General features: G+C 33.8%; 1 protein-coding gene across 1 annotated transcript; it reads left to right on the top strand.

The window, feature by feature from the left end:
- Positions 1 to 437: 437 nt before the first annotated feature.
- LOC113774191 lies at positions 438 to 2515 on the top strand. The gene is made up of 6 exons (XM_027318756.1): positions 438 to 684; positions 781 to 1007; positions 1559 to 1721; positions 1813 to 2017; positions 2101 to 2255; positions 2364 to 2515. The coding sequence occupies exons 1-6, from the start codon at positions 438 to 440 to the stop codon at positions 2513 to 2515; spliced, it is 1149 nt and encodes a 382-aa protein (XP_027174557.1).
- The last annotated feature ends 8867 nt before the right edge of the window (positions 2516 to 11382 follow it).

Raw genomic sequence — 11382 nt, 5'->3', positions numbered from 1 at the left:
TTACGTTAAAACTTAAAACTAAAACTAAAACTAAAACGTGAACAAAATTAATATGACAAATAATTAGCAAATAAAAGACAAATAAAAAGGTAACAACTAAAATGCAGACAATCTAAAACAAAATCATGAATTAGATGTAACATACAAATTATTTAAAAATTTGGTGTCTACAGCTAGAAAACTTGAAAGTGGAAAGTAAGAAAAGAAGCTTGAAAGAACGCTCAAGGGGAAGTGATTTATATGGTCAAGATCTAAGACAACATGAAGAGGAGGTATACATGCAAGATACAGAAGATATTCAAGAGATTCAACCACCTCCCACTACTGAAGTTTCAAAAAAAAAAAAAGTTCTTCAACAGCACAAAAAAGAAAAAACAATAGGGACTTTTTTTATGCCAAGAGTTACTCTAGGAGGTCAACCATCCATCAAAAGTGTGATGCAAAGCAAAGAAGCTAAAGAGAAGGTTGACTTGGCAGTTGCGAAGTGGATGATTGATGCTTCCATCCCCTTCAATGCATCAATCTCTGCATATTATCAAACAATGTTTGATGTTGCTTGTTCTTTTGGAGCTGATTACAAAGCGCCTAATTTCTATGCTTTGTGTGGCTATTTATTGACAAAAAATGTTAAGCAAGTTAAGAATTTTGTTAATAGCTTTCATACAACTTGGAAAGAAACTGGATGTACTATTATGGCTGATGGATAGACTGACCAACAGAGGAGAACTCTCATCAACTTTCTAGCTTATTGCCCTAGAGGAACTATTTTTTTGAAATCAGTTGATGCCTCGGATGCTTCTAAGACTGCAGAGATGTTGTATAAGCTGTTTAGAGAAGTGGTTTTATTTGTTGGGGTGAAAAATGTGGTACACTTCGTCACTGACAATGCTGCCAATTATGTTGCTGCTGGAAGATTATTAGAAAGGGAATTTCCAACACTTTATTGGTCTTCATGTGCTGCTCATTGCCTAAATTTGATGTTGCATGATATGGGCAAGTTAGATGGGGTTAGTAAAGTGGTTGAACATGCTTCAAAAATAACAAAATATATTTATAATCATTGTTATCCATTGTATTTGATGAGAAAACACACTGGTGGAAAAGAAATTATTCGGCCTGCTCCTACATGTTTTGCTACTAATTTTATTGCATTGCAAAGTATTTTAGTGCAAAAAGATGCTTTAAGAGCTATGGTGACTTCAAAAGAATGGACTCTTTCAGCATATGCTAAGGAGAGTAAAGCAAAAAAATTTGTGGATCTTATGCTAGATTCTATGTTTTGGAAAGAATGTGCTGCAATAGTTCAATTAACTGAGCCTCTTATTTGAGTTCTAAGAATTGTTGATAGTGATGAAAGGCCTGCTATGGGATACTTGTATGTTGCCATGCATAGAGCCAGAGAAGAGCTATTGAGAAGATTCTCAAGAAAAAAGAAAACTATTGATCCTTTCTTAAGAATAATTGATTCAAGATGGGATAGTCAGCTTCACAAAAATCTTCATGCTGTCGGTTATTGGCTTAATCCTGCTTATCAATATAATTCTCTGATTTGGAAAAGCATAGGCACGCAACATCAGGACTTTTGGATGTGATTGAGAGATATTCTTATGCAAATCCTGATTTGATGAGTAATTTGATCGGAGAGATGAGATTATTTCGTAAAGCTAAAGGTGATTTTGGTAGAGTTTCTGCTATACGAGATCGTGATGTCATGCTTCCAGGTACCCAAAAATTAACTTCATTTTTATTGATGATTTGATTTTAATTGTAAAATACTATAATCTGACTTTTTTTCTTTATTTATTGCAATAGATGAATGGTGGACATGTTATGGTAGCACTGCACCTAATTTGCAAAAACTAGCTATACGTGTTCTAAGCCAAACTTGCAGTGCTTCTGGCTGTGAAAGGAAATGGAATTTATTTGAGCATATCCACTCAAAGAAGAGAAATAGATTGGAGCATCAAAGACTAAATGATTTGGTTTATGTACACTACAATTTAAGATTAAATCAAAGGTAGACTACATTTTGCAATCTGATTTTTGTTTTAATATGAGGACATTTGTTATTTAACTAGTTTTAATGTTTTGTATTATTAGAAATGCAAGGGGTAGAAATTATGATCCTATTGATTTTGAGGACTTCAGCGCCAGTGAAACTTGGATTTTGGATGATGAACCTTCACAGTTAACTTCAGCTGAATTAGAAAGTTTTAAGAATGAAATAGCTACATTTGCTATCAGCCGACAAAGTGGTGAGTTATTCTATTTGAGTCATATGCTTGCTTATTCTTTGTTTTTCGTTTTTGGCTAAATATTATCTAAATTTAGTGAATGATTCATTGATTTTTGTACTTATGTAGATGAAACTCTAAATTTGGATAATTTGGACACTGGAGATGAAGATGAGACCAATAATGAAGAGAATGTTGAAAGAAATGATCTTAACGCCGGCTGTGATGTAAACGAACTTGGTGGTACTGAATTTGGCAGAAGTTGGGAACCATGGGCATAAATAATAGATGGAGTGAATTACTCAAGTGATAATTGTGGTGTTGTTTATGTTTATGACTTTGTGCTTGGTTGTATTGAATTGGTAGTTTATGACTTATGTTTTATGGTTTGATACTTAGATTTATCATTTATATTTGTGTGTAATTTACTGATTTTAGTTTGAATTCATGAATTGTGGATCACATATGGTTATGGATTATGTGTGTGAAATGAACTATGAAGTATGAACTGCGAACAGGTTATAATTTGTTAAGATTTAAGAATTTCTACACATATATTATAATTTACATGTTTATTTAATTATATTATATATATTTTATTATATATTGTGACCCGACGGTTCAACCACTGACCCGTCAACCCGGTCCTCTTGCCGGGTTGATGTCCGAGTTGGTTTTAATAACTATGCTAATAAGTCATTTTTAATGTGGTGGCTGTTGTTTTATAGATATTATTTCTTGTAAGCTTTGTTAAATCCTATTTATCATTCTAATTTAGTAATTTGAATTTTAGGAATTTTCAAAGTAAGTTTGCTTTTTATTCAATATATGTTAAAGAAACGATTTAATGGCCCCTTTCTTTTTTCAACCAAATTGCTGACTTTTAAATTGTTGATCTTTACGAATATTTACCTAATTATTTAACTCAAATGTACTTCTCATTTTGATGCTGTACTTATTTTATAATATGGCATATTAATTTTATAAAGTTCACTAAATTTTTAGTACAAATGATTAGTGTTTTGAAAGGTGTTCTCGGGGTGAGCCCCGAGGTGGGGCATTCCAATACTACCCCTGGGCAATCACATAAGGCGAAAGTGTTATGGGGCATACACCCAAGATATCAGGGTGTACGCCCGAACATTTGGGCACGCCTCTGAAGTGAGGCGTTAAAAGCATACACCTCACAAATTTTCTTAAAAAAAAAAGAAAAAACGAATTAACTATTATTTGCTATTACTAGATATCAGAAAAAAATTTAATTCCTCTGGCTCCTTCCTCTTTACAACGAAACAAAATTTCCCAATTCTAAAACCCTATTCCTCCTCTCTAAAAATCTCCAATTTCTCCATTCAACACCATCAATAATTTCATACCTTCATTTTTGTGCCTTCAACAAGATCACAAGTTTACAATTCACCAAATTCCTCACAAATTCTAAATCCAAAGATCATCAACATACTATTGAGGTAATTTTCTCCCTTTTTTTGTACAAGTTGAAAGTGCTATAAAAGCAAAAGGGTTATTTGCTTCTTGATGCCTTTGTTGTTGCTGTGTGAAAGTCCATTTTATCATATTTGTTTTTTAGCACATTTTATTAGATTTTTGTGAGTGGGAAAGAGAGATTCTTTGGTGTTTCCTAGCCATACTTGTTGGCTGTAAGAGCTAAATTTATTGGCACTCAAATGAACTTAAGTTTTCCCTTTCTTTTTTGTTTTTGCTTTCAATGATAACATGTTCTGTATCTTTTACTCACCATATGGAAAATGCAGCCACTGAAATTTCAACATTCTTTGAATATCCAGTAACAAGGGTCATTGCCGTCAAATACCTGTGAATGGCTAGATTATAGTAGGATTAACAATGGTCATTGCTATCGAGTTTTGCTTCTTTAGTGAATAACTTTATATGGATGTAACATACTATGAACTTTATATGGTTAGGAAAATTCTCTCACTACTTTTTTAAAATTGCTCTAATAACAGAAAAGATTAAGTTAGAAATTGCAGATTTCTTTTGCCAATTCAAGAGCTATGATATATAGTTATATAATACTCTCAATTAAGAGAGTAAGTGACTATACCTCTGTTAGCATGTGTTTTTTAACTTTAAAAATTTTTAATTGATATATCAATTAAAGCTTTTCTTTTTCCTTTTATTTCTGATTTTCTAGACAAGGTTAGATGTGAAGAAAGAAGTGGGAATGAAAATATTGGAGATGGCTAAATTTGAATGCTCAGCATAAGTAGGCCTGTCAACAAGTTGGATCCGGGCCGAAATTCATTATTCCGGACCCGGCATACTATATCGGATCCAGATCCGATCCGGGTCTTCTACTCTATGTTCCGGATCCGAATCTGAGTTGGGTTTACCCCAAAAAATCTATCAAAACTTACAATTTCTAACAAAAATGAGAAAAAAAATATATTTGTAAACTAATTTCTAACTAATACAAAAAAACCAAATAATAAAAGAAATCAAATTGACCTTACTCAAATACATCACCCTAATCAGATTATATTGATAACTATATATTTTTTAAATTATTAATTCATGTATATCCGAGAGGATGCGACGGCGACGGTGGTGATGGCAATGGAAGCAGCAGCAAAGGTAAAAGCGGGAGGCACAATCAATATAGATAGGAAACGAAAGAAAGGAGACCAAAATATAACTCAATCTGTAAATTTCACCCACTTGATGTTGCAGCAGAGGGAGGAAAGGCTTGGAAGGGTTATGGCAAAGGTGTTGGGACAAGAAGGAGGCGGCGGCGGCAGAGAACATTAGAGCAGATGGCAATTTGCTTATGAAGAGAGAGAAAGAAGCCAGCCTTAATTTTTTTTAATCCAGCTTTATTGTAGACCCGTTTTTGAGTTTTTACCCATTTAAAGTCCGTGTGTTGACCCTAATGAGAATCTAGCCGCGGAATTTGAATTGAAATTCTTTGGTCTAGCTAAAGAATTGGAACCATGGAATTTGATCAATATGAAATTGCAATTCGATTCTATAGCTAAAGAATTGGAACCATGGAATTCTAAACTCCAATTCCACGGGGAACCAAACATACCCTAAAAATAATTCAACCTTATAAAGAAATGGTAAATGTAATCTAATTTGGGTCATTAAACACATTTAAAGCAATGCCAAATCCATAAAAAAAAAAAAAGAAAGCTCAAAATTCACACAAAGTTCCACGTGTCAAGGATTGCTACAAGAATTATGACCTTTTATTTATCTTAGAGTATAAGATGATAGTACCATGCTAGGCGGTAAAGAGCCTAATCCCCAAAATTAAAAATAACCCCACTCCCAATTTTCTGTTTTATAACAACAATCGAGCAATTGATGATGACGATATGAGATCTTGATCAAGTTCCAGGATCTTTTTACCTCCTTCCGAGTTACTAATCAAAGTTTTGATGGATGTTAATGTGATATTATCGTTTAAAATTTGACTTCTAATTGCTCTCCTGGTTGGTTATCTTACTAGGGTTTTGTTGCAGTTGTATTGTTGTTAGTAGCATTCTAGTTGGCTGGATAGTTTCTTCCGTTAATAGTAATTCATGCTCTCTGGTTGTGATTGCCCAAATAGGTTGAACCGGTAATCCTTGACGCTGCCATTTTTCGCTTTCAACTGTCCTGAAGTATCTCAAGGGTTCTTCTGCTTTTTCTGATTGTAAAGCACGTGTGGAAGTCCTCTTTCCTGGTGAAGTAAGTCTATTACTTGTAATTTCCACGTAAAATCCACTGCCTTATTCTTTTCACTGCTTATGATCACTAATGAGAGATGGGTTTTGGGTGAAACACTTCACAAGTATGTGGGTTTTGATTTTTTGATTTGGCTGTTTTCCATTTAAGTGTATGATGATGGTTCAACATACATTGTTATTTGCCATTTCTTGGTTGAGGGCTATGGCAAGCGGTCTCTTTCTTTGGTTAAACTGTGCTGGTGTGGTCATTGTGCAAAGTGAAGTCTTAGATTGTGGGTTGGAGTTGTGTGTATTTTAGGAAAAACATATATGAAGAAAAATAATTGCAGGGTAGCTAGTTCCCACTCTCCATGCATCTACGAGCTTACTGCTTAGAAGTAGCTTAGTAATTTAGCTAACAAAAACATGCCCTTGGTGAGGTTGGTAGGGTGGAGCTGTGGACAGATTTTTGCATGTCATAAGAAGGTGAGCGTAGAGCTGAAGGTAATTGGTTGGACATTTTGGTTTATAGCTTGTACAACTCTCCAATATCGCTTCACCTTTGGCATGGCGATATTGGGTGATTTTGTTAGTTTTTCCCTTTGTACATGATAATTGATTGGATTTGTGCTTATTTACTTCAAATTTGTGCTTGAATAGGCTTTCAACTAAGTTGGGTTTTAGTTCTCTGACTCTTTTGTTGGTCTATTTAGATATCGTTACTGTTCATTTTCCTTTCTATCACATTTCCTGAATATTTGGTTTTCCATAATGGTTTTGATTAGCACATTTCAGTACTTTGTTTTTAAATAATCATATCCCAGTTCTATTCAGTATTGGTAACAAAAAATCATACAGATTTTTTTTTTCATTTGTTAATGGCGTAAATGCAACAAAAAAAAAATGTTTGCAAGCATAACTCTTTGAGATGTGTAAGCTGCTAAGGATGGGAAAAAAAATCTACTACATGGTTTTCGGTGCATTAGCTGAAAATTGACTGCAACAATGATTGCTTTGCTTTTGGGTGGCCACTGGAGGGAATGTTATACTTGCTCTTCATTTTCATGTTGAGATGTGATTAATAGTTTGTTTTATGTGATTTGTTTATTTTAAATATCACTGCCATCTTTGATCAAATCCATTCTTTACAACTTGAATTCTTAGATTCTTTTCATGCTTTAGTTGTTAGGAGGTCCTGGTCCCGAGGAATGATATATAAGTCAATTTTTTTTGTTTCGTACAAGTCAATTAGATTGGGCTATAAGTTCAATTTTTCAATTACTTTTGAGCAGTTTTATTTGCCCAAGTTTCAAATGTATTTCGAACATTTAAGATGAAAATTCCTTGCTCGACTGTTTGTCATAATGTAAAAAATACATTTAATATTCTTAAATGTTGAAGTTAGCAACAAATTTAGTTGTTGAAAATTTGTTTACTTGTTAGGTGATTGATAGTTTTTATCCCCTAGATAACTTTAGCTATTCTGAGTCCTGGATCAGCATATTGTTAAAGTGCTTTGAGAACAATTTCTAGATTTATTTCTTTCCTTATACTTTGCCACTTTATGATTTAGTTGTACTAGATTATTATCATTTTTATAGCATTTCTGATATGAAATTACACTGGAAAACTTGGAACCTTGAATCCTTATAGTTATTTCCTCATAATACAAGCAATATTTGGTTTACTATTTGTTCACGCCTATAACTAATTTAGCCGCTTTTATGGTAGGTTAAGAACCCCTGGTTATAGTTTTTTTTTTTTAAAGTTTTGGGGAACGTAGAAAATTTGAAATTTGTACTGTTTGATGATTTGTCGACAGCCACCTCGGAGATTGTATTTGCAGATTTTATGCTTCTATATCACTTGTTTCCTATGTTTGCATTTCCTTTGTTTGATTTTTGTAATTTGCATTTGCACTTCTGTTGGAATTTTGGTCCATGTTAAATGTATCATTGGCATTTGATTAGTGTGACAAAGGAGAAGAATGGCTGACCCTGGCCGCAAATACAATTACCTGGTGACACATTATCTAGGCGATGATGTGCTCCAGAAATATCAAATTTCGGTATATCAGCTGCTTGAAATGGCTGTTGACCACATGAAGAGAAATATGGGAAAATATCCAGAAGAATTTTGGGTAACACTCTGTGCCTACAATAAACAGGTAGGATACTTAATCATTACAATTATTCACTTTAACTTGTTTATTTTGCTATTTTTTGTTATTTATTCCATTAACTTTTACATCTTTTACAGGCGATAATGGGATCATGTAACTTGCCTGAGCCTACGAGTCCAACTAATTACAAAGTGTGGCGCCGGTAAGTGTTCTGGGTAATCAATGTTGGTATATTTCTATGTATAATGTTAATTTGTTTTGTTTGTTAATCAAAAAGTATAAATGGGATAAGAATCAGGTTGGATTAATTAGTTTTTTGAAGTTAATTAGGCAATTATTTGGTGAATTTATTGAGATAAGTGAAGTAAAACTGTTGGAAATTGATATGTTTTTACTTCCCTGAGATTTGTTTTTGGTTTCTAACATGCTTTTTATGATGAAGCTGGCGTTGGCTACTGAGCATGCCTCCGCATCAGGCACTGGATCACTTTTTCTTGACAATTGGAGGTTTGTAGATGCTAATACTACTTTTCATTATGAGTTCACCTGCAGTAAATTTATTCACAGAATATCATTTTGTGGACAGGAAGAAGACCCAGATTGGGCTCATAAGCACAGACATGAGAGGGAACGAATAGTTGTAATTAATTTTATTCATTTTTTTCTTTTGCAGAGATCACTTACACTTTTTGTCTTTTGTTGTCTACTTTCGTTGACCCAGTGTTGTAGGTTTCGAAAAAATGCTATAGTTGGATCGGCACCTGAGCATGGAAGATCTTTGCCTGGGATGCAGTGAACATCTTCCAAAAATGAACTTTTATCTGAAGGCCTTGGTTTAGTTAGTATCCCACAGTTTGGTTCATTCTCTTCCTTGATGCGCCTTTCTTTTATTTTAGCTTATTCTTTCTTCTATGCCTGTAAATAAGATTCTCATATTTTTTGTTACTAGTAAATCACTTGACCGTATTTACTTTTCAGGTTTACAATTTTTCTTTTTTGGTTTTTGTTAGTCAAGTTTAGATGTTTTCTCCCATCTTTTTTAATCCTCTGTTAGGTTTCTTATTTTTTAATGAGTTCCTTACTTATTTGGTTCAGCAAATTGCAAAAGTTGGGTTAGATGATCAGAATTTAAGTGTGTCAGAAGGATTTGCACCTCATCTTTGTCTGGTATGATAAATGTCTTCTATATGTTCTCTTATTTGAGTCAATTCTCTTTTCTCATGCTTCTTATCTCGTTTTATTTTCAACAATGCCAATAAATGAGGTTCTAGTCTATACTTTTCCAGTAAATGGTAGACAATAATGGTCAGCCTTACCTTTTTTTTTAAAATTTTTGAATTTGATTTTTTGGCGCTTCTTATATTATACCACTAGTTATGGGACAAGTTGTTTGGAAATCACATATCCTAACTGAAAAATGTGCATTATTCTCTTCTTCTAGCCTCTCTCATGATGCAAGAAAGAGGATTATTGGATGCGGGAGTCTTGGAATTATTAGTACACTATGATATGGTTTTCCTTCTTTCACTTCTGTCCTTCTCTATTACGCTTCTTTTGTTTTTAATTAATCTGCCCTTAATTTGATTCAGCAAAGCGGGAAATTGAAGTCAAGCACTGATAGAGGAGGTCCTGATAAAAAGACTATTCCTGTTGAAAATAGAAAGTCATCAGGTACTAAGAATTTAGGATTGCTAGAAGGCTTTGCTACAGCTTCTTTGTCTGACCAATGGTTTGCACCTCCAGTATCTGGTCCTAGTCCGAGAGGCTGATATAAGGTGTTATTAATTATTGGTCATTGTTCATTACAGTTTACATGGTACGTTGCTTCTATATGCTGAAGGAAGTTATGTTGCATTTACAGCATGGGGCTGCTGTTATTGATGACAAAATGTACATAAATGGTGGAGTTCATAATGGACGTCATCTAGATGGTCTCCAGGTATGAGAAATATGAATTATTTACATGGTTCTCACTGGAAATGGAAATTGATCTCGAGTAGCTCTTTTTGACGGTGTTTTGTTTATTGTCGTGAGCTCTAAATGGTAATGAGTTCTTTAGAGTGATCTTCTAAATGGTTATGAGATCTCAAATCAAGGGTAGATCTAAGTATTGTCCAAATGGGCACATGCCCCGACTGTAGAAACTAAAATTACAGTTTTAGTAACTGTATTTTCAAAAATATTTATTTTTGTCCTGCTAAATGATAAACGTACCCACACTGAGTAAAGGAAAATGTTTTTACTCAAAATAATTTGCTACAAGTTAATTGTCATTTGTACCTATAAGTAATTGGAAACAATTCTTGTCAAAAAATAAAAGACAGAATGATTGCTAGATTTTAAGCCCAGTATTTTATGAAGTTCAATTAGCTAGTGAGTGTTTTGAATACCAAAATTTTGCATCTTAATCAGTTGTTGTCGGACAATAATAGGTTTATTGCATACCATTGTTGTACTTCTTAAATATGTGTGTGACTAGTTTCTAGTTATTACATGGTTCCTGAATGTTATTATTCTCCCCATCTATTCATCATAAATTTTAAAAAAAGCTATTATTCTCCCATCTATATCTGATAAATCAAAACAAAATCCTTTAATGTGTGCCCATACTGAATGAAAATCTCGGGTTCAGCCACTCTCTCAGTTACATTCACCAGTCACCTCACTGTGTCAAATAATTCAGGTATTGGATTTAAAAAGTTGGACTTGGACAAGGATTGAAGTTAAAGTAGGTGCTGAAGTTAGTATTCAGATTTGTTTACTTTGGCTTTCAGAAGATGTAGGCAAAGTTTGTCTTCAATTGTTTATGTGTTCGAGCAATTATCACACACATAGAGCTTAGCTCATGCTTCCTTGTCGTTAACTCATATTATTATGTGATGGCTTATTAACACGTGTGTCTCATAGCTTATGCCACCAAGTTGTGCTGTCTTTTCAGATAGCATGGGAAGGAAATAAGCTTTTGGCAGTAGGTCGCCATGTGAAAGATCCCTTGGGAATCATGCAAGGTTTGCTTCTAGGAATTACATCTTTCTCTATGATTGTCGGTGTCAATTTTTCTGTGTATTCAAAATTTGGTATTGATACATTTTACCAAAATTTTCCAACTTTAGTTCTTTGATTCTGGAGAATTGTGTGAATGTTTTATGGAAGAAAGTTCTCTTGCAAATTATGATCATTGGGTTGAGGAGGGGTGGGGGGAAAAAGAAACTTGCATCTCTTCTGGATTCTGTTTTTGTAAATTATGGAAAATAGAGATGCAAATTATCTCTACATGATGATGAAGATTATGGTTTAATGGGCACATTGATTGTGTCTGGAGGTAGGTAGCCTTTAT

Source organism: Coffea eugenioides, chromosome 6 (assembly GCF_003713205.1).
Source record: "Coffea eugenioides isolate CCC68of chromosome 6, Ceug_1.0, whole genome shotgun sequence".
Lineage (NCBI taxonomy): Eukaryota > Viridiplantae > Streptophyta > Magnoliopsida > Gentianales > Rubiaceae > Coffea > Coffea eugenioides.
Note: the sequence above shows the minus strand (reverse complement) of the source record. Positions and strands in the feature narration are given on the sequence as shown.

Excerpts from the sequence above, each read along its gene's own strand:
- LOC113774191 (XM_027318756.1), top strand. The coding sequence starts at position 438 with ATGCAAAGCAAAGAAGCTAAAGAGAAGGTTGACTTGGCAGTTGCGAAG. Across the intron at positions 1,722-1,812 it reads TCGTGATGTCATGCTTCCAG|ATGAATGGTGGACATGTTAT; the intron begins GTACCCAAAAAT and ends TTATTGCAATAG. Across the intron at positions 2,018-2,100 it reads AATTTAAGATTAAATCAAAG|AAATGCAAGGGGTAGAAATT; the intron begins GTAGACTACATT and ends TTGTATTATTAG.